General features: G+C 42.4%; 1 protein-coding gene across 2 annotated transcripts in view; it reads right to left on the minus strand.

Annotated features, from left to right (window-relative positions):
• Positions 1-1,715: 1,715 nt before the first annotated feature.
• LOC139762671 (uncharacterized) overlaps positions 1,716-24,613 on the minus strand; it is a 177,728-nt gene continuing 154,830 nt past the window's right edge. For both annotated transcript variants that reach the window (XM_071687627.1, XM_071687625.1), the window contains exons 13-16: positions 12,526-12,655; positions 9,880-10,262; positions 2,479-2,622; positions 1,716-2,359 (exon numbers count right to left, since the gene is read on the minus strand). In XM_071687627.1, the coding sequence (XP_071543728.1) occupies positions 1,976-2,359; positions 2,479-2,622; positions 9,880-10,262; positions 12,526-12,655 (1,041 nt within the window). In that variant the 3' untranslated portion in view covers positions 1,716-1,975. The remainder of the gene's footprint in view (positions 2,360-2,478; positions 2,623-9,879; positions 10,263-12,525; positions 12,656-24,613) is intronic.

Here is a 24,613-nt window from a genome sequence, read left to right on the forward strand (position 1 = left end):
ATTACCAAAAAGAATTTAAGGTGATTTTGAAGATTAAACGTACCGTTAAGCCGAAGCACCCCAGGGTTTAACGAGGGTTAACTACGACCAACGTAGGTAAACCAGAGAAGTGGCTGTTCTAGTCATACCACTATTTTCTGTATGGAATTAAAAGGAAAATAAGGGTTCGCTGCATTATGTTGATGGTATCAGTGGTATACGGCACTGGATATATTAGGCTGAGTACGCTCACACGCAAGCATCGTCTATCTGGCAAACTGACACAAAAAAAAAAATAGCAATTGTTTGTCGACATATATAAAGTCTTGTTACTACTTCACGTATCAACAGACCCAATCATTCTTCACAGCTGACTACTGGACTCATATATATATATATATATATATATATATATATATATATATATATATATATATATATATATATATGTGTGTGTGTATATATATTGTTCCCAATCCGAGCGAACCTTTGATAACCAGAAATCAATGTTTACATCAGCCATACCTCCATTTGCCGTGTGTCAGCTGACGGCGCGCCACTCTCAGTACAAAGTCTCATTTTCTGTCGTGTGTTCATGATTGAATCAACTCTCTTGATACACTCCTCCATTTCTACCTGTAATGATCATCCTTTTCTATAATACTTGAGGCAAATTAGATTCTACGTCCCAGTACCTCACTCCCTACGTACCAGTACCTTACTCTCTCACTCCCTTTTAAGACATCTTCAATGAAATAATGCCACTGCCACTCTCCGATAGAGGAAAATTCAACCCGATTGCTTATCAGTATCCTCAATTGACATCTTCTGGTCTCTCTTAACCTCTTTCTCCTGACTTTACAATTCCCTTATTAGATTTAACTGTCATTTGGTCTGTTGGTCTTAACTATCGTTTAATTAAGGACTAAAACTATCTGGTTGAATTTGCTCAGGGAAGAAGATGGAATTGAACGATAGTGGCGCCTTCGTAAGGATTTCGTTCTCGCGCCGACACACACACACACACACACACACACACACACACACACCAGGTTTAGAAAAATAGTTACAGAGAATTCAGCGGTTCACTAAAATGTCCCCAATTATTCACTCCATATGAGAGAATACTTACGTTTGGTTTGTTACTTCATGATCTTCAGAAAACCTAAGTATCAATGTATCAATTATGCATATCAATAAGAGGTGTATTTACATCATGGGATCGGACCCAAACCCTGAGGGCCGAATGATCTTCCCCAGGGTTCGAATCAGACCCTTGGTGTCTGCTACATCATTCAATGTTACAATGTTTTGTTAGCAGAGACGGCACGGGCAACTGAATGCCTTAATCTTGGTCATTTCAGAAATATATATATATATATATATATATATATATATATATATATATATATATATATATATATATATATATATATATATACCTTGGCTTAAGCCAGGTACCCACTTTATCTACCACCCCGTATTGGAGGATGAAAAGGTGGGTTGACTCTGGACATACTGTTGCAACCAGGATTCGAACCCATACACTCGACACCGGGCAGTCCGTGAATGCATGAATCCATAGGTACAAAACATGATATAGCTATCATTCGGTTCACTATTATTCATCAATCATAAAGATTACCTTGGTACAACATTTTCATCCATTTTTCATGTTAAACAGCCATGGAGAAAGTAATGATGCAGGATAGAGAATAACAGACAGGGGACTGGCCCAACTTCATTCTTTAATAAGACACACAAGATCAGTCAGCATAACTCTGGTCAAGAGTTTTGTACTTGCACGATATAAAATGATTGTCTCCTAGTCTACCTCATCATTTGAAAATGTTGCTCTCTGTTTCGATACAATGACAGGAGTTACTCGATAAAAATTTTACAAAAGTATTATCATGCTGCCTCTGTGGACAAAATGACATTATACATCCAGAAAAGGACAACATTTACATATATCAAAGGTTCTTCACGCTTAACATCATACCGAGCTTTCCCTCTTGCTGAGCAGCGGAGTGCTTGGGGTATCCTCTTCACACGCGGAGTGGCTACACTCTCTGCCCAAGGAAGCTCGCTTACCTCTGGAGTTCTGGTATTCCAGAGGCGGTGGAGGGAGACTGTCCTTAGTCCCTGGATAAGGGATTTGATGGGGATTAATCGTACAGGAATGACGGGGTTTACCACTAGGAGGGCGCGGAGTGATCCTGGGCAAGGTCGACGAACAGGGGAACTGCATATGCGAATGAGGGAATTCGAGGATGTCCGTGTGGCCGGGGTGGTAAGGCAGTGAGAAACTACATGGTTCCCCTGACGTCAGGGAGGGTACTGACGGAGACGCCACCACACCACCACAGCGAGGGCTGGCCTGATGGACAGAGACATACACACACACACGTTACTTCCTTAATATAACGTCCGCCAAATATGGCGTATATAGCCAACGGTAGATAGACAAAAGTAGATAGAACGAGTGGATATACTCACACTCGAGGACACACGGGCAGGAACAGGCGAGTACTTGTATCGGTCTGGGGGCAGGATGATGGCTGGTGAGGACTCACAGGCCGGGGAACCACATCCCTCCTGAAGAGGGATTACGTCGGGGTCGGCGTCGCTCTCGGACTCAACCTGAAGGACACAGGACCTGGGCTTTGTGGTGGGGGGCAGGAGCTGCTGTAGATGTGTGTGTGTGTGTGTGTGTGTGTGTGTGTGTGTGTGTGTGTGTGCGTGTTGTCCAATCTTAGCATTGAGGCTGGACTTCCAGCTGGGGCAGGAAAATGATGAACTCAAATGGAAGGAAAAGTTCACCGACAAAATGGTAGTATTTTCCTTCTACTGACGATGATGAAGCCTGGCAGAAAGTGACCTCTCGCTCGCACAGCACAGGGCAAAGATGCTCCAGTCTAGGCGATCTCGGGAGAAAAAGGAGGAAAGGAATGGGAAAACAAAAATGATCAGAACTCCCGTATAAGTGCTGGTATCCACACCTAAAGCGGGCAGATGTGTGCCTTATAGCCATACCTTAGTGGCAGGGACACTGGCACACGGCTCACGAGAACAGTGGCCAAAATGATGCTTGTCGAACAAGCAGACAGCAACAATATTTACAGCAATAGACACAGGTGTTGCCTGGAGAATGAATGAGACAGAAACTTTTGATTCCATTTTAATACGTAGGTGGGCGACCATCAAACCAAGATATGTATGTATGCAGTACTTCACATTAGGGTGAATAAACCTCCAAGTACATAAGACATTGCTGCTCAAAAGATAAACAATCACGGCTCCTGTGCAACATCCACAGCGTTTGGGAAGCAGACTTTTGTGACGTTGATTATGTGAGGTTTACATAATAGAAAGGTGGAGGATATGGTTATGCACGTACGTGTTACCGGACTGCACCTGCTCGAGGTTACACTGCGAGTGACACCTTTGGCGAGACTGTATCATTGGGAGTGCCGTCTCATTTCATAGCATACCACGCTAAAGGAGTCTACATTTTCCTGCTACTGGATATAACGCATCCATGAGCTACAGGAACCTTTAGAAAGATCTTGAGTAACACCAGGACTTTCCTAGAAATATATATATATATATATATATATATATATCTTTCTTTCAAACTATTCGCCATTTCCCGCGTTAGCGAGGTAGCGTTAAGAACAGAGGACTGGGCCTTTGAGGGAATATCCTCACCTGGCCCCCTTCTCTGTTCCTTCTTTTGGAAAGTTAAAAAAAATAATGAGAGGGGAGGATTTCCAGTCCCCCGCTCCCTCCCCTTTTAGTCGCCTTCTACGACACGCAGGGAATACGTGGGAAGTATTCTTTCTCCCCTATCCCCAGGGATATATATATATATATATATATATATATATATATATATATATATATATGTATATATATAACATACAAACCTCCAACAGCCAGGATCGAACCCAGGACCCCTGTGTAATAGGCGGGAATGCTACCCGTTACACAGGGGTCCCGGTTTCGATCTTGGCTGTTGGAGGTTTGTATGTTATATGTAGGTGCGCAATCCTATGCACTTTGTTCGTATATATATATATATATATGTATATATATATATATATATATATATATATATATATATATATATATATATATATATATATATATACATATATATATATATATATATATATATATATATATATATATATATATATATATATATATATATATATATATATATATATATATATATTCCTATGAGTCCAGGGGGAAAATGAAACACGATAAGTTCCCAAGTGCACTTTCGTGTAATAATCACATCATCAGGGGAGACACGATATACATCGAAAAGACGAAGCTAGGACGCCATTTGGTAAACATGTGATTTGGTAAACATGTTTACCAAATGGCGTCCTAGCTTCGTCTTTTCGATGTATATCAACTGACTTATATTTCTCTCTTGTGTCTCCCCTGATGATATGATTATTACACGAAAGTGCACTTGGGAACTTATCGTGTTTCATATTCCCCGTGGACTCATAGGAATATCTTGATCGCGCAAAATTGTGATCCTTTCCAATATATATATATATATATATATATATATATATATATATATATATATATATATATATATATATATATAAGAAGAGATAGGTAGTATGTTTGAGGAAAGGAACCTGGATGTTTTGGCTCTGAGTGAAACGAAGCTCAAGGGTAAAGGGGAAGAGTGGTTTGGGAATGTCTGGGGAGTAAAGTCAGGGGTTAGTGAGAGGACAAGAGCAAGGGAAGGAGTAGCAATACTCCTGAAACAGGAGTTGTGGGAGTATGTGATAGAGTGTAAGAAAGTAAATTCTCGATTAATATGGGTAAAACTGAAAGTTGATGGAGAGAGGTGGGTGATTATTGGTGCATATGAACCTGGGCATGAGAAGAAAGATCATGAGAGGCAAGTGTTTTGGGAGCAGCTGAATGAGTGTGTTAGTGGTTTTGATGCACGAGACCGGGTCATAGTGATGGGTGATTTGAATGCAAAGGTGAGTAATGTGGCAGTTGAGGGAATAATTGGTATACATGGGGTGTTCAGTGTTATAAATGGAAATGGTGAAGAGCTTGTAGATTTATGTGCTGAAAAAGGACTGATGATTGGGAATACCTGGTTTAAAAAGCGAGATATACATAAGTATACTTATGTAAGTAGGAGAGATGGCCAGAGAGCGTTATTGGATTACGAGTTAATTGACAGGCGTGCGAAGGAGAGACTTTTGGATGTTAATGTGCTGAGAGGTGCAACTGGAGGGATGTCTGATCATTATCTTGTGGAGGCTAAGGTGAAGATTTGTATGGGTTTTCAGAAAAGAAGAGTGAATGTTGGGGTGAAGAGGGTGGTGAGAGTAAGTGAGCTTGAGAAGGAGACCTGTGTGAGGAAGTACCAGGAGAGACTGAGTACAGAATGGAAAAAGGTGAGAACAATGGAAGTAAGGGGAGTGGGGGAGGAATGGGATGTATTTAGGGAATCAGTGATGGATTGCGCAAAAGATGCTTGTGGCATGAGAAGAGTGGGAGGTGGGTTGATTAGAAAGGGTAGTGAGTGGTGGGATGAAGAAGTAAGAGTATTAGTGAAAGAGAAGAGAGAGGCATTTGGACGATTTTTGCAGGGAAAAAATGCAATTGAGTGGGAGATGTATAAAAGAAAGAGACAGGAGGTCAAGAGAAAGGTGCAAGAGGTGAAAAAAAGGGCAAATGAGAGTTGGGGTGAGAGAGTATCATTAAATTTTAGGGAGAATAAAAAGATGTTCTGGAAGGAGGTAAATAAAGTGCGTAAGACAAGGGAGCAAATGGGAACTTCAGTGAAGGGCGCAAATGGGGAGGTGATAACAAGTAGTGGTGATGTGAGAAGGAGATGGAGTGAGTATTTTGAAGGTTTGTTGAATGTGTTTGATGATAGAGTGGCAGATATAGGGTGTTTTGGTCGAGGTGGTGTGCAAAGTGAGAGGGTTAGGGAAAATGATTTGGTAAACAGAGAAGAGGTAGTGAAAGCTTTGCGGAAGATGAAAGCCGGCAAGGCAGCAGGTTTGGATGGTATTGCAGTGGAATTTATTAAAAAAGGGGGTGACTGTATTGTTGACTGGTTGGTAAGGTTATTTAATGTATGTATGACTCATGGTGAGGTGCCTGAGGATTGGCGGAATGCGTGCATAGTGCCATTGTACAAAAGCAAAGGGGATAAGAGTGAGTGCTCAAATTACAGAGGTATAAGTTTGTTGAGTATTCCTGGTAAATTATATGGGAGGGTATTTATTGAGAGGGTGAAGGCATGTACAGAGCATCAGATTGGGGAAGAGCAGTGTGGTTTCAGAAGTGGTAGAGGATGTGTGGATCAGGTGTTTGCTTTGAAGAATGTATGTGAGAAATACTTAGAAAAGCAAATGGATTTGTATGTAGCATTTATGGATCTGGAGAAGGCATATGATAGAGTTGATAGAGATGCTCTGTGGAAGGTATTAAGAATATATGGTGTGGGAGGAAAGTTGTTAGAAGCAGTGAAAAGTTTTTATCGAGGATGTAAGGCATGTGTACGTGTAGGAAGAGAGGAAAGTGATTGGTTCTCAGTGAATGTAGGTTTGCGGCAGGGGTGTGTGATGTCTCCATGGTTGTTTAATTTGTTTATGGATGGGGTTGTTAGGGAGGTAAATGCAAGAGTTTTGGAAAGAGGGGCAAGTATGAAGTCTGTTGAGGATGAGAGAGCTTGGGAAGTGAGTCAGTTGTTGTTCGCTGATGATACAGCGCTGGTGGCTGATTCATGTGAGAAACTGCAGAAGCTGGTGACTGAGTTTGGAAAAGTGTGTGGAAGAAGAAAGTTAAGAGTAAATGTGAATAAGAGCAAGGTTATTAGGTACAGTGGGGTTGAGGGTCAAGTCAATTGGGAGGTGAGTTTGAATGGAGAAAAACTGGAGGAAGTGAAGTGTTTTAGATATCTGGGAGTGGATCTGGCAGCGGATGGAACCATGGAAGCGGAAGTGGATCATAGGGTGGGGGAGGGGACGAAAATCCGGGGGCCTTGAAGAATGTGTGGAAGTCGAGAACATTATCTCGGAAAGCAAAAATGGGTATGTTTGAAGGAATAGTGGTTCCAACAATGTTGTATGGTTGCGAGGCGTGGGCTATGGATAGAGTTGTGCGCAGGAGGATGGATGTGCTGGAAATGAGATGTTTGAGGACAATGTGTGGTGTGATTTGGTTTGATCGAGTGAGTAACGTAAGGGTAAGAGAGATGTGTGGAAATAAAAAGAGCGTGGTTGAGAGAGCAGAAGAGGGTGTTTTGAAGTGGTTTGGGCACATGGAGAGGATGAGTGAGGAAAGATTGACCAAGAGGATATATGTGTCGGAGGTGGAGGGAACAAGGACAGGAGGGAGACCAAATTGGAGGTGGAAAGATGGAGTGAAAAAGATTTTGTGTGATCGGGGCCTGAACATGCAGGAGGGTGAAAGGAGGGCAAGGAATAGAGTGAATTGGAGCGATGTGGTATACCGGGGTTGACGTGCTGTCAGTGGATTGAAGCAAGGCATGTGAAGCGTCTGGAGTAAACCATGGAAAGCTGTGTAGGTATGTATATTTGCGTGTGTGGACGTATGTATATACATGTGTATGGCGGGGGGGGGTTGGGCCATTTCTTTCGTCTGTTTCCTTTCGCTACCTCGCAAACGCGGGAGACAGCCACAAAGTATAATAAAAAAAAAAAAAAATATATATATATATGGACAAGAACTAACACGAGTCCAATTCTCGAACACACGTCAAAAGCACATGACAAACAAGAACACGAAATGAATCTAATTATGAAAATATATCTTATATTACTAACCACAACATAATGAAAACCTGCATTTCTCCTCATCCCACCAACCCTCCAAGATACCCCTCATCCCTTCAACTCGGCAGAACGTATGTAAACACTCCAAACACATATCTCTTTGGAGATTGTGATACCCGCTCTCCCACATAGCTCAACAGCCAAGCCCAAGATCCCAGACGTGAACTTATAACTCAACTGATCCCTTTCAGCATCTTCAGTCTACGCAACCAACCTTCTAGACTCCCATTCCATCCTCTCCAACAACCAGCGTCTCTAGCCATTATTTACTGTTGTCAAGCACTACATTCATGGACAAGCTGGAGCCCATAACAATATCTCTCCTCTGTCCTCATAATCATCGTGGTATCTTTAGCACTAACCCACCCATCTTGCACAGCCACCGGGACGATATACACAACTTACAGGAAAGCAGATTGCCCAACAGTCCCGAACTATATGGAATCCAAGCTCAAAAACCTTCCTACAAGTGATTTCCCAGTCTTTATATAATGCTATCTAACACTTCATCTCCATCAACCAAGCCATCAAAAAGGCGCATACCATAATGGCATTGAAGCAATCCATATTTCCCTCGAAAAAAGTTGCATATCTCATAAAACAAAAACCTGCTCAAATAAAACTACATACGATCATTAGAATCATAAAATTTCCAACCCTAAAACACCATCGCTAAACCTAATCATTGGAGGGTAAACAGTAAATTGGTGCTCCTACCTCACACGGAACCACAGAACCCACAGCAACCATCTCTGGCGCACACAAAATCAAGATCTGTATCTTTCGCACCAACGCAGCCCACACGCATAAATCACTCCTGACAGTGCAATATTTCCCCTCCTCCCAAAGAACGCTCAATCATGAAACATCACCAAAAGAACAAAAAAAAAAAAAAAAAATACAAAATCCTCCACAAACCAACTATCCCCTTAAACAGAGAAAGCATAAAATACCTACATGAAATTCGCCTAAATAACTTCTCTCCCATCCCTCACTCCCAGTGACGCATGCAACGCAATTAAATCCTTGAAAATCTCTGCTGCAACACACAAAACACTCTGACCCAGTTGTAACTCAAGCGTTTACTTATACCTCCAACCACTTCTGACTCCACAGTAAATTTTCTAACACCTGGAAGGTTGCCAACATCACACCAATCCTACTAAAATCCTCCAAACAACCCAACTCCCTCCCTACATCACTTGTCTCCTCACTATACAAACTCTCTGAAAAACTGATCCACAACAGAATCCAGCAAGATATCCCACTCTACCCCACACAGTATGGCTTTGAAATCCAATTAGTCTACTACTAAAGAACACACAGACCTTGCACTACAGATGGCTTCAACTAACCACAACCTCACCCCTAGCATAATACTGGTAGCAACAGAACCCGACAAAGAATTTGACATTCCTCCGAAACCTCACACAATACATCCCCCACAACAATGGCAAAAAGTGGTTGACCAACTTCACAACTTGGCCGCCAAGTCCGACTCCTCACTCACAAAGGTTTTATATCTAAAACCTTTAAGCTCTACAATAGAGTCTCCCAGGGGACACTTCTTTCTCCATCCTTCTCAGCCTCCTCCTCCTCAATGACCTCCTGCAAACCACACTATGAAGTTCCTTTTGTATGCAGACGACCTTATTATCACGTCACAGCACCCTAACACCACTGAAGCAACAACCACAGTGTAATACTACATAGCTGGAATAATGGCTCACCTAGAATTAATTGTCAACATAGAAATATTTGGTCATCTTTGACGTTAGACATGAATTCAACCTACACCCTCATGCCACTTTAGATCACAATCACTCACTCAATCAGGGAATTAGCGTTACATACGACAAACACAACATTCACTCCTTACACCAGAAACACTTCAAAAGCAACAAACTAAATGCCTTTCGAACATATATTGTCCCATTGTACCCACTCTCGCCCAAGGTTCCTTCTTACACCATCTTCTCCATAGCTTACCTAGTTGGAGCTGGCTGAGGACCATCCTCATACCCTCTCACTGACCCACCTGTATGTCCCTCTCGAGGCAGCTGGTGTGGTGGCCCATGACGGGAGACTTGTGGTGGTGGTGAAGGAGGTGTGGCGAACCCTCAGCCTCTGTGTCTTGGCTCGGGGTGTCCTGTGGGTGATGTGGCAGCCGCGTGCGGAAGATGATAAGCAGAATGAGAACAATGATGATCACGATTAGCCCGGCACCTATCCCCAAGGCGGCCGGGATGAGCGAGGGCATGGCCAACATGCTCAGGTATTTGTTCTTCCCACCACCGCCACCGTCAGCATCGCCAAGCCCGCCTCCGTTCTTGCCACCGTTGGCGCCTGCGCCGTTGATGGCGTGGCCAGGCCCGCCACCACTCTTGCTGCCGTCACGTACCTCAGCCTCGGAGGGTCCGTCTGGCCAGGAGCAGACATGAAATGAACACTTGGTAGCTATCATTGAATGAATAGATCAACTAACAACTATGCAAGATTTGTAGAAGCATTATATATACAGTGTGTGTGTGTGTGTGTGTGTGTGTCTGTGTGTGTGTGATTACCCATTTGTACTGGAAGAGTAAGTTTTACACTCGTGGGGCCTCATCTTTTTAGCCATCCTTATCATACAACGTTTTAAACCTGTATATGTTGTCGGCAATTACTGTCTTCTCGTTCACTTCATTCATGTGCTACTCTTATACTAAGAAAATAACAATCTTTCTTTCATTTCATGTGGTCGTATCTGGTTGCTCTATCCGTACACCTTACAAAGGTCTGTTCACTCAACTCTTACATCAGTTTGGTTTAAAAAACAAAGGTTGTGATCCGGTCACTCCTCGTTCTTCTCTCTTCCACGGTGGGCAAATCTAAGCCCTCTAACCTTTTCCCTGTAGCTCTGAACCCTTGATTAATATATCGCCTTTGTTGCTCTCCTTTGGAGCTTCTCTCTTAGCTCTGAGCTTCTCTTGGTCGCCGACCAAACATGAAAATCTTACTCTTGTTTTGACCTTATGTCCGACGCGAAAAGCTTGCCGACTGTTTCCTTGGCCATGAATACAAATCTAATATATGCAAACAACGAGGAGGTCACCGAAACTAGTCTTCTAAGGTGTGCGATAGGCTAGGAAAGATATCGATTCCCAAGTCTCTCCAGCACACATCCTTGCTGCTTATATCCTACTAGATAACACTTATATTGAGGAGGTCTTTCACCATGGATCATCCTCATTATATCTGCTCAGGCAAACATGTATCAGCCCAACACTGGAGCTTGTCTAGATCCCCTTGTAATCCGATGCAATCCTCCTCGTATTTCACAACCTCTCGAGTTAATTGCACACATTCCGGTAGGTGACCGTTCCTTCTGGCAAGTCAGTCACAGACCAAGAGGAGTAATGGTCCGAGAGCACAAACTTGAGGCACTCCACTAGTAACAAATTTCGAGAATGCTTACCTTCTACCAAGGAAATCTATCCATCGAAGGAGTCTTCCCTGGCTGGTGTTCCAGTTTCTCAATGAAAAAAAGTCCAATTCTGTGCTCATTCTCTCGTGGAAATCTATGGGGTTCGTTACACATGATCTAACAGTCCAATCCTGAGCTCATTCTCTCAGAAAACCATTGGGTTCGTTACACATGACCTGGCTGTCCAATACTGAGGTCATTCTCCCGTTGGAGTTAGAGGGTTTGTTTCACACGATCTTTCCTTAAAACACGCGTTGTGTCTCAGGTAATTTCTTCTTTCTGATGATACTTTCCAGATCACACCTGCCAGTCAATGTCTCCTCTCGTATTCCTTTCTTATAAACAGGTATGACATTTGCCCTTATCCACTCTCTTGGCACACTGCTTTTCTCCACTGACGTCTTAGGCAGTATCTGAAGAGGCTTGTCAAGGGTATCTGCACATATCCTCAGCATAGATGGTGAAATATGAAAATTAAGCTTATATGGGTCAAGAACTCTAACATTATGTCTTCTAGATATCTGAATGCTTTCCAAGATCTTCAAATTCCAATTGGAGACATTTGTCTTCAAATTGGAGACACGTCTAACACTATAGAAACCGAACTCATTCTTCAGTTCCTCACATATCCGTACATCAGTTTCTACTGCTCTTCCTTCTGAAGTCTGGGGCCTGATTAGCTACTAATGAACTGGTAGACTCAACATGTAAGCGACCCATAGTAGAGATGGTAGGTTTACTTTGGGCTGGTAGACTCAACCTTCAAGATACCCAGTGTAGGGCTCGTAAATTTACTCTGGGTTTGTAGACTCAACATGGAAGTGACCCACTGTAAGGCTGGTAGATTTACTCTAGGCCAATGGAGGTGATTGAATCAATGTAAGGCTGCTCAATTTACTGTCGGTTGATAGACACAACATCAAGGGATTGAGTCACTGTGAGGCTGGTACATTCACTTTGAGCTGACTAACTCAACATGGAAGTAATTGACTCACTCAAGAACGGTAGATATACACTGGGCTGGTAGACTTAACATGCAAGTTATTGACTCACTGTAGGGACGGTAAAGTTATTCTAGGCTGGTAGACATGGAAGCAATTGACTCAATGTTGAATCTACTCTAACCTAACCTAACCTAACCTAGGTTGGTTGTATTTACATACAAGTGCTCGACCCACCCAGCAGCCAGTAGACTGAACACTATGGCGATGGACTTACCTTGGGGCTGGTAGACAGAGCCATTGGCGCCGAGGCTGGAGACGGTTCTGTGGATGGTGGCGCTGTTTCCCTTCTCGTTGAAGGCGGTGATCACCAGGTCGTATTTCTGCCCTGCCTGTAGCCTCTCCACCTGAGATGTAGTACACAATAGCGTATGAATATCCATCATTTTTCCAAGTGATATGTATGACTTTTCGAAGTGGTGGTCCTCTACAATGTCGCACTACAGAACATTTCGAAGGAGCAAAGATTCTAATTTTCTAATACATCAGACTTATTTATAGAAACATTCACGCGAATCATACGATGAAATATATACGGTGTTATATCTCCCAAGGGTCAACTCTGCTGATACAAACTGAAATAAAAGATATTACACTAAGTTTAGCCCAGTAGGCATCTACTGGAGCTATTAATGAATTACTGTACAGCCATGTTGGCAAGAGAATGTGCCATTCCATTAGGTTTTCGTCCACTAAAGCGTCCATTAAATTTACAAACGAGGCACTATTATGAGGTATCCGACTGTTCTATAAACGCTTTAACTGTACTGTGACATATATCAGAAGAATCTTCACATGACGCGAAGCATACTCTATGACTATATCTGAACTCCTCTCAAAGGATCCTGGTGTTGAATCAGGATCCATTTCTCCAGGGGCTCCTACAACTCCAAAGGTGCGCTACACTCAGTACCTGGGACAGCAAGGATTCCTCTGAAACGAGAAGTTTTTGAACGAAGCTGACTTCACTCGTTGTGTAAACTCAAGTAGGCTGAGTTCGATAACACAGATGTATATACATTGTTCTTTCATGCTGGTTCTCACTTTCCAGCGTTAGCAAAGTAGAGCCAGGAACAGGAGGAATAGTCTCATTCGTTCGCAACCATTATCTAGCAGTCTATCCGTTGCACGCCTTACACCCTCCTGCATGTTCAGGCACCGAGTACTGAAAACATTTTAACTGCATCTTCCCATATCTAACTCCTTTTCCCCCCTTTCCCCTCCCCTCCCCTTCTTACATATACCCTCTTAGTCATCCTATCCTCGCTCTCAACCTAATGATATTGCTTTGTCCACATTTGCTCTCAACTTTCTCCTTTCATACAACCTTAGAAACTTATGCACTTCTGCAGTTTTCCACTCGAATCTGCCACCAGCAGAGTGTCATCAGCAGAAAATTGACATCTCCCAGGCTCCCCGCGCTACACAATCCCTTGCGTTCACCTCCTTTACCACCCCATCCAATAATAAGTTAAAACAGCCATGGTGACATTACAGAGCCTGTCGCTGAGTAGCATTCTCTGGAACCTTTCGCCATCCTCGCTTCCTACTCATACGCACTCCCTATTCTCTTGATAAAGCTTCTTACTGCTTCAAGCATCTCTCCTCCCAAACCTTCGCAACACCTACCACAGTATTTGTTTCAGCCCTACCAAATGCTTTCTCAAGATCCATAAACGCTAATGGAAATCTATCTTTCTCTTATTTCTCGCACACATTTCTTCTACCTCACCTGAAACCATATTGTTCCTCCTTCGAATATCTGTGCATGTCACCACCCTCGCAATTACCACTCTCCCATACAACATAACACCTACACCCAACATACTTATGCCTCTGTAATTTGAACACTCACCTTTGCCGCCCTTACCTTTACACACTTGCACGACACAGGTATTCCGCTAATCCTCAGGCAACCTTACTGAGAATCCTGCATGCAATAACAATCCTAATCAACCAATCAACAACAGTCACCTTCAAGGAATTCATCTGTAATCCTGTCTACTCCAGTCTCCTTGCCACATTTCAACTTACGCAAGACTTTCACCACCTCTTCTCTTTTCACCAAACCCATTGCCATGCATCACTCGCTTCACTTAACCTCCCGACCCAAACACCCTACATTTGGCACCACCAAATAAACCAGGGATACCAACCACGCCAAATTAAACAAGGGATACCAACCATGCCAAATTAAACCAGGGATACCAACCATGCCAAATTAAACCAGGGATACCAACCATTCTCGTGTGGTGCGTCATACTGCATCACGCCGTAAAGGTGCGGAATAATTCTTAAGTGGGTGTACAATTCCCAGTCATACGTACTCCCTCCCTGCAGGTAATGCCTAAACCCATTCCTTTCCTAATTCATTAGTAATTTGACTTCCTCATTCCCCTACTTACCATCCTTTTCGAACATCGCCCATCTTTGTATGCCACACACATCCCTTACACATGCAAGCACGGCTTCTCTAAATACCTCACATTCCTCTCCCATCTCCCTAGTTTCGTTTACTCTCACCTTTGCAGGTCCATCATCAAACACTCCTTGTATCTGTTCACACAAGCCTGTTTTCCAGCCTCATTCAATTTCAACGCCATTCTCCTACAAATATCATTTCCCCTTTCCTTCGAACATCTGCCAACGTTCACCACTTGATAAACAATTTTCACCACTTAATCTACGATTTTTCAACCCATTATAAACGATCTTCACCACTAAATAAACGATTTCCACCACTAAATAAACGATTTCCACCACATTTTCACCTCTATTTTGACACTTTAAAACGATTTTCACAGCTTCGACAAGCAGCACCACATATATGATTTGCACCACTCATCAGACGAGTTTCACCGCGTAATACAAGAGTCTCGCTGTAGTTTTTGACAGAATATCTCGTGTTAGCAATAAAACTTGAGCTTAAGTCTCACAATGCTTTGGGGACAAATTCATTCATAGGAGCCTGGGTTAATCATTAATGCTCTTTAACAGATTTCTAATGACACAAAGAGTAGCTTAACCAAATTGTAACATCTTATAAAATCTCAAAACATTTTAACTAATCAAATTATAAATAATCAAAAGGCATGAGGAATGTAAAGCAGTTGATGTCATCTATTAAGATTTTCAAAAAGCATTCCATAAAGTACCATATCAAAGATTACCAAGAAAATCTAATCCAGATGGTATCGGTAAAGCTGTACTTCGATGGCTGGAGGAATTGGCCGATTAGCCGTAAACAACGAAGTGATTAATGATAAAGCCTCTAAATAGCCTGACGTAAGTGGTGTGCCACAGTGATCAGTCTTGGGGCCGTTTCTGTTTGTCATATACATTTAATGATGTCGATAATGGGGTGCATGCAAGATCCCCCATATTCGTGGACGATACCGATTTGAGAAATCTATAACAAATACAACGTCAGTAGTTTCAAACTGATATAGACAGACTGATGGTCTAGGATAGCAGGTGGCAAATGAATGTCATATCAAGCGCAGAGTAATATATATCGGACGTATAAATGAAAACAACGATTACAATATACGTTCTGTTGAACTACAAAATGCAAATGAGGAAAAGGGCTCAGGTTGCAATAATCTCTTGACTTAAAACCAAGTAAGTTGCTCAAACACTAGTAAAAATGGGCGAACTTTATTTTTGGATTCTCTGGCTGGACTTTCGAATATATTTCTCGGGAAATCATCATCACTCAACTCTTGGTGCGTCCCCCATCTTAAATACTGTGTTCAGTTTTGGCCACCTTACGTAAGAAAAGACACAGACAGAATGGAGAGAGTACAGAGGCGAGCTACCAAGACGATTCCTGGCCAAAGAGACAAATTCTGTGATAGCCGACCAATCGAATTCCATTTATTTAGATTAGTAAAAGAGAGAATGCTAAAAGATGAACTAATACAGGTATGCAAAATCATTGAAGTTTTTGATAATCTCTAACGAGTTACTCGTAATAATGGATATGGACTTTAGAACAAACATTTTTGTCTCGAACGAGGCGAAGTGGGTTTTTCTTTCTTTTTCTTCTTCGATAGGGTTGTTAACATATGCATAGACCCGAGTAGTAGCTTCAAATCTACAACTGTCATTATTTGCCCCTCAGAATGCGCGAAAAGTTTATGTCTTCCTCCTAAACATCAATCCACGAGTTTCTTTTCTCTTCCACTATCACACAACATCCTCGTTAAGGAACCTAGAGAGGTCTGTTGGTGTTTGAGTTCAGTTGTATTCCACTGTATACTCTGCCATCCAGTCAGTGATCAGACATGACAACAGCTGCGTTTTCTTTAAGCACATTCACATCCAAGACTCTCTCTTTTGCTCGCCTATCTGTTAGTGCAAAATCCAGTCATATCCTCTTACCACCTACCCAACTCACCCACGTATAAATGTAATGTCCATTTTCAAACCAGGTATTCGCAATCAGTAGTACTATCATATATCCATAAGTTGTTTACCATTTGGATTCACAACTGAGTATCACACGCCCCTCTACTACTTATACTCGCAGCTACCACATCACCCATTAACATTACCGACACTCACTCAGCTCCTGACAAGGCACTATCCTCTTTTCCTCACTCCTCTCGTTTCCAGGTGCATAAGCACTATATCAACCTCCTCTCGAAACCGAAGTTTTAATTTCCACCCACATCAACGAGGATCTGACTTGCTTCCACACTCACACACTCTTGCAACTCTTCCTCCCGCAAAAGTGCTACTCCCTCCTGAGCTTTCGCCCTCACACTGACTTCTAACATTACATTGAAACATTCCCATGCCATCCGTACCTCTTATCCTTCATTCTATTTTCGCTTAGAGCTAGTATATTCATGTTCCACTTCAACATTCTCTCTCTCTCTCTCTCTCTCTCTCTCTCTCTCTCTCTCTCTCTCTCTCTCTCTCTCTCCATATCTTCATTATATCCAAGCACGTCCAAGCACTAAAACCTGGCATTTTTTCTTCCCAAAGCTTTCTGACTCAGTTACATAAAGAGACATCAGGGCATCTGCTTCGTAATTCTAGATCCCTTAGCTGCTTAGACAAGGCTAACCGAGAACTCTCGATCCCTTAGCAGCTTAGGCAAAGCTAACTGAGCCAACAATGTATTCTAATGCTAGATGATGCTAGAGGAGCAGACTCAAGAGTTAGAGGAGAGCCTGTAACAACCCTATAAGTATCACTTGGACAAAGCTGAAACCTGAAACTTGGATATCATCTTTCGAGTTAATAAGCATCTCAAAAAGGTAAAATCTGAGCCTCTTCTTCCTCTGTGAGGGAAACTAATCTCTTTTTCTAGTTCAAACATAAGGTTATAGGTTATAGGTTATAAACCCACAGGTCGTGGGTTTACCTCCAACCCCTGTAGGATTTTCCATGGTGCTATGTCATTACTTCATTTATTCTTCCACGGACATTCTACTAGTTGGCCTGGCAACAAGTTGGTTACGTAGATGGGACAGATTTCAGTAGGGAACTGGCGATGCGTACACCTTACTGAAGATCCGGGGAATAATTTTGAAGTTGTCCTTCGTGAAATCTGGCGACGAGAGAGAGAGAAAAAAAAGGATTAACTTTAGTCAACTGTATGCCTACGAAGAGTCACACAGCTGCTGCTGCTGCTGGAAACCCCCCCTGTAAAGCCATAAGGCAAAGTTGGTTCGCTTCGTTGTATGCTACTCGCATGCGATACAAACACCCACTCGAGGCTAACCAAACTACGTGACCGGTGGTCAATCTCTGCTACAACTACAGGCGGCGCTACGAAGCATATTTGGAGAAGTTATCACGACTCTGTTTAAGCAGCTGCCTGAAATACGAAATATGGATATTTTATGAGCCACAACATTTGTGCTCTCCATTACCAAGTGTTTAAGCAGCTGCCTGAAATACGAAATATGGATATTTTATGAGCCACAACATTTGTGCTCTCCATTACCAAGCACTGGGAGAGACAACAAGAAGGGGTTAAACAGAACCAAAGTCATAAGGAAAGAGGAAGCTATTCCTGTGATATGCAGATAAACACAGCTCTATCAGCGTCGTCCTAAATAAGTGGAGTAAGGGTGATTATTGGCTCGAACTCCCCGGCAAGAGGATCCTGTTCGTCTTTGAGGAAACTTGCATCTGTCTGACAAGATTTAGTGGCCGGATAAACATGTTAAAGGAGTCCCAGGAACTAAACTCTACACAAGAGAGTCAGCAGACACAATGATATTCATTCCCAGTGTACACACTGTTCTCTCATTTATCACGTGTTCCCACTGTATGTTATTCCCAGAACATATCTTCATCCCTTCTATTCGCTTTCTCACAACTAAAGCTCTGAGAAATCTCAAGTCTGACACCGAACTGGAAACAAAAGAAGTCTAATCAACGTTGAAGATGTGACCAGTGATGAAAGGGGGGAAAAATGAGATGTTTTTGACGTTGTTGTGACTGGTGGCTGCAACATCTAACAAAGCCTTTGTATAGAAGGGAGCAGCAAGGCTCTGAAGGCCCTTCAGAAACACCAAAATTTTCTAAACACTTTTCATGAACCTGAAAGATCAGCTGAAAACTATTTATCATATTCATGAGAAGGTGGAGCATTTCGCACGCCTTCTCTATAGAAGCTTTGCTGCAAATAACTATAATAAGCCGCAGCAAGACATGTGTCTGTAAAGTTCTTACTCCAGATGAGGAGCGATGATGTCAAGTTATAGTATAGTAGGCATCAGCCTTCTTCAAACTTGTGGATTGGATTATAAACATAAGCTTATAAACCAAGCACTGGAGCACCTAAGGCTATTCAGCGCTCTTAATACAGCTTAGAATATTCTTAGAAATTCATTTAAACCCAAACAAATGACCAATTCCAGTTCTGATAGACCAAGAAGAGAAGAACTTAAGGTATAGGAGAGAAAGTAGCCTACATGTGTTGGTGTGAGAGCCAGCTCAAGCTTGACCTTTGCAGCTAGGTTAAACCTATATACTAGAGACAGGAGACTCCTCGCTGCCATAGCTCAAGCCATCACTGCTCATACACAAACCCCACCACCACCACCACGTTAAGGTCCATGTAGATCGAAGAGTCTTCCAACCAGTTGAGACCCCAAGGAAGGATAAGGAAAGAATTTGCCAAAGCTCTCGTCTGGTGTCTAGCAGTTAGCCAATCGCAAGTATCCCAGAACTATATGGATGTGACAGGTATACAGGGGAGAAATATTGGAGTTGAATGAAATAAGTGATACGATCAGCATTCAAATATTTGTCAGTCACTGGTAATTCATTATCATCCGTTTCATGCGTCCGGTACACGTTAAACAACATATATATATATATATATATATATATATATATATATATATATATATATATATATATATATATATATATATATATGGAAGCGGAAGTGAATTATAGGGTGGGAGAGGGGGCGAAAATTCTGGGAGCATTGAAGAATGTGTGGAAGTCGGGAACATTATCTCGGAAAGCAAAAATGGGCATGTTTGAAGGAATGGTGGTTCCAACATTCTTATATGGTTGCGAGGCGTGGGATATGGATAGAGTTGTGCGGAGGAAGGTGGATGTGCTGGAAATGAGATGCTTGAGGACAATATGTGGTGTCAGGTGGTTTGACCGAGTAAGTAATAATAGGGTAAGAGAGATGTGTGGAAATAAAAAGAGTGTGGTTGAGAGAACAGAAGAGGGTGTTTTGAAATGGTTTGCTCACATGGAGAGAATGAGTGAGGAAAGATTGACCAAGAGGATATATGTGTCAGAGGTGGAGGGAATGAGGAGAAGTGGGAGACCAAATTGGAAGTGGAAAGATGGAGTGAAAAAGATCTTGAGTGATCGGGGCCTGAACATACAGGAGGGTGAAAGGTGTGCAAGGAATAGAGTGAATTGGAACGATGTCGTATACCGGGGTCGACGTGCTGTCAATGGATTGAACCAGGGCATGTGAAGCGTCTGGGGTAAACCATGGAAAGTTCTGTGGGGCCTGGATGTGGAAAGGGAGCTGTGGTTTCGGTGCATTATTACATGACAGGTAAAGACTGAGTGTGAACGAATGTGGCCTTTGTTGTCTTTTCCTAGCGCTACCTCGCACACATGAGGGGGGAGGGGGTTGTTATTTCATGTGTGGCGAGGTAGCGATGGGAATGAATAAAGGCAGACAGTATGAATTATGTACATGTGTATATATGTATATGTCTGTTTGTGTATATATATGTATACCTTGAGATGTATAGGTATGTATATTTGCGTGTGTGGACGTGTATGTATATACATGTGTATGTGGATGGGTTGAGCCATTCTGTCGTCTGTTTCCTTGCGCTGCCTCGCTAACGCAGGAAACAGCGACAAAGCAGATTGGGGTGTCTAAATGTGTGTGGATGTAACCAAGATGTGAAAAAAGGAGAGATAGGTAGTATGTTTGAGGAATGGAACCTGGATGTTTTGGCTCTGAGTGAAACGAAGCTCAAGGGTAAAGGGGAAGAGTGGTTTGGGAATGTCTTGGGAGTAAAGTCAGGGGTTAGTGAGAGGACAAGAGCAAGGGAAGGAGTAGCACTACTCCTGAAACAGGAGTTGCGGGAGTATGTGATGGAATGTAAGAAAGTAAATTCTAGATTAATATGGGTAAAACTTAAAGTTGATGGAGAGAGATGGGTGATTATTGGTGCATATGCACCTGGGCATGAAAAGAAAGATCATGAGAGGCAAGTGTTTTGGAAGCAGCTGAATGAGTGTGTTAGTGGTTTTGGTGCACAGAGGCGGGTTATAGTGATGGGTGATTTGAATGCAAAGGTGAGTAATGTGGCAGTTGAGGGAATAATTGGTGTACATGGGGTGTTCAGTGTTGTAAATGGAAATGGTGAAGAGCTTGTAGATTTATGTGCTGAAAAAGGACTGGTGATTGGGAATATCTGGTTTAAAAAGCGAGATATACATAAGTATACATATGTAAGTAGGAGAGATGGCCAGAGAGCGTTATTGGATTACGTGTTAATTGACAGGCGCGCGAAAGATGTTAATGGATGTTAATGTGCTAAGAGGTGCAACTGGTGGGATGTCTGATCATCATCTTGTGGAGGCGAAGGTGAAGATTTGTGGGGGTTTTCAGTAAAGAAGAGAGAATGTTGGGGTGAAGAGGGTGGTGAGCTTGGGAAGGAGACTTGTGTGAGGAAGTACCAGGAGAGACTGAGTACAAAATGGAAAAAGGTGAGAACAAAGGAGGTAAGGGGAGTGGGGGAGGAATGGGTTGTATTTAGGGAAGCAGTGATGGCTTGCGCAAAAGTTGCTTGTGGCATGAGAAGCGTAGGAGGTGGGTTGATTAGAAAGGGTAGTGAGTGGTGGGATGAAGAAGTAAGATTATTAGTGAAAGAAAAGAGAGAGGCATTTGGACGATTTTTGTAGGGAAAAAATGCAAATGAAAGGGAGATGTATAAAAGAAAGAGAAAGGAGGTCAAGAGAAAGGTGCAAGGGATGAAAAAGAGGGCAAATGAGAGTTGGGGTGAGAGAGTATCATTAAATTTTAGGGAGAATAAAAAGATGTTCTGGAAGGAGGTAAATAAAGTGCGTAAGACAAGGGAGCAAATGGGAACTTCAGTGAAGGGGGCAAATGGGGAGGTGATAATAAGTAGTGGTGATGTGAGGAGATGGAGTGAGTATTTTGAAGGTTCGCTGAATGTGTTTGATGATAGAGTGGCAGATATAGTGTGCTTTGGTCGAGATGGTGTGCAAAGTGAGAGGGTTAGGGAAAATGATTTGGTAAACAGAGAAGAGGTAGTAAAAGCTTTGCAGAAGATGAAAGCCGGCAAGGCAGCAGGTTTGAATGGTATTGCAGTGGAATTTATTAAAAAAGGGGTTGACTGTATTGTTGACTGGTTGGTAAGGTTATTTAATGTATGTATGATTCATGGTGAGGTGCCTGAGGATTGGCGGAATGCGTGCATAGTTCCATTGTACAAAGGGAACGGGGATAAGAGTGAGTGCTCAAATTACAGAGGTATAAGTTTTTTGAGTATTCCTGGTAAATTATATGGGAGGGTATTGATTGAGAGGGTGAAGGCATGTACAGAGCATCATATTGGGGAAGAGCAGTGTGGTTTCAGAAGTGGTAGAGGATGTGTGGATCAGGTGTTTGCTTTGAGGAATGTATGTGAGAAATACTTAGAAAAGCAAATGAATTTGTATGTAGCATTTATGGATCTGGAGAAGGCATATGATAGTGTTGATAGAGATGCTCTGTGGAAGGTACTAAGAATATATGGTGTATGAGGCAAGTTGTTAGAAGCAGTGAAAAGTTTTTATCGAGGATGTAAGGCATGTGTACGTGTAGCAAGAGAGGAAAGTGATTGGTTCTCAGTGAATGTAGGTTTGCGGCAGGGGTGTGTGATGTCTCCATGGTTGTTTAATTTGTTTATGGATGGGGTTGTTAGGGAGGTGAATGCAAGAGTTATGGAAAGGGGCATGTATGAAGTCTGTTGGGGATGAGAGAGCTTGGGAAGTGAGTCAGTTGTTGTTCGCTGATGATACAGCGCTGGTGGCTGATTCATGTGAGGAACTGCAGAAGCTGGTGACTGAGTTTGGTAAAGTGTGTGAAAGAAGAAAGTTAAGAGTAAATGTGAATGAGAGCAAGGTTATTAGGTACAGTAGGGTTGAGGGTCAAGTCAATTGGGAGGTAAGTTTGAATGGAGAAAAACTGGAGGAAGTGAAGTGCTTTAGATATCTGGGAGTGGATCTGGCAGCGGATGGAACCATGGAAGCGGAAGTGAATCATAGGGTGGGGGAGGGGGCAAAAATCCGGGGAGCCTTGAAGAATGTGTGGAAGTCGAGAACATTATCTCGGAAAGCAAAAATGGGTATGTTTGAAGGAATAGTGGTTCCAACAGTGTTGTATGGTTGCGAGGCGTGGGCTATGGATAGAGTTGTGCGCAGGAGGGTGGATGTGCTGGAAATGAGATGTTTGAGGACAATATGTGGTGTGAGGTGGTTTGATCGAGTAAGTAATGTAAAGGTAAGAGAGATGTGTGGAAATAAAAAGAGCGTGGTTGAGAGAGCAGAGGAGGGTGTTTTGAAATGGTTTGGGCACATGGAGAGAATGAGTGAGGAAAGATTGACCGAGAGCATATATGTGTCAGAGGTGGAGGGAACGAGGAGAAGTGGGAGACCAAATTGGAGGTGGAGAGATGGAGTGAAAAGATTTTGAGTGATCGGGGCCTGAACATGCAGGAGGGTGAAAGGCGGGCAAGGAATAGAGTGAATTGGATCGATGTGGTATACCGGGGTCGACGTGCTGTCAATGGATTGAATCAGGGCATGTTAAGCGTCTGGGGTAAACCATGGAAAGTTCTGTGGGGCCTGGATGTGGAAAGGGAGCTGTAGTTTCGGGCATTATTGCATGACAGCTAGAGACTGAGTGTGAACGAATGGGGCCTTTGTTGTCTTTTCCGCTACCTCGCACACATGAAGGGGGAGGGGGATGTTATTCCATGCGTGGCGAGGTGGCGATGGGAATGAATAACGGCAGACAGTGTGAATTGTGTACATGTGTATATATGTATGTGTCTGTGTGTGAATATATGTGTACATTGAGATGTATGGGTATGTATATTTGCGTGTGTGAACGTGTATGTATATACATTGTGTATGGGGGTGGGTTGGGCCATTTCTTTCGCCTGTTTCTTTGCGCTACCTCGCACACGCGGGAGACAGCGACAAAGCAAAATAATAATAATAATAATAATATATATATATATATATATATATATATATATATATATATATATATATATATATATATATATATATATATCACAATTTAGCATGTGATCAAGTCCACGGAGAAATGAAAACTTTAAGTTCCCAAGTGCACCTTCGTGTAATAATCACATCAGGGGAGACACGAGAGAAATATAAGTCAACTGATATACAGCGAACAGACGCAGCTAGGACGCCCTTTGGTAAACTTGTGATTATCCAAGACTGACAACGAGCGTATTATAAACTTATTATATTTACAAGAAGATGAATTGTTTACAAACTCTATCAACAATAAAGCTATCCAATTTGTACAGACCTTCACTAATATCAAGATTATAATTCTTTGTGTATTTGATAACAGAAGATTTAATTATATTTCTCGCGGTACTGGAGTTAGAGTTATCAATTGCGTGTGTGTGTGTGTGTGTGTGTGTGTGTGTGTGTGTGTGTGTGTGTGTGTGTGTGTAGAAGAGGGAGAGAGAGAGAGAGAGAGAGAGAGAGAGAGAGAGAGAGAGAGAGAGCTCTCGTGTAGCCAG

This window comes from Panulirus ornatus, chromosome 44 (assembly GCF_036320965.1).
Source record: "Panulirus ornatus isolate Po-2019 chromosome 44, ASM3632096v1, whole genome shotgun sequence".
NCBI classification, from domain to species: Eukaryota; Metazoa; Arthropoda; class Malacostraca; order Decapoda; family Palinuridae; genus Panulirus; species Panulirus ornatus.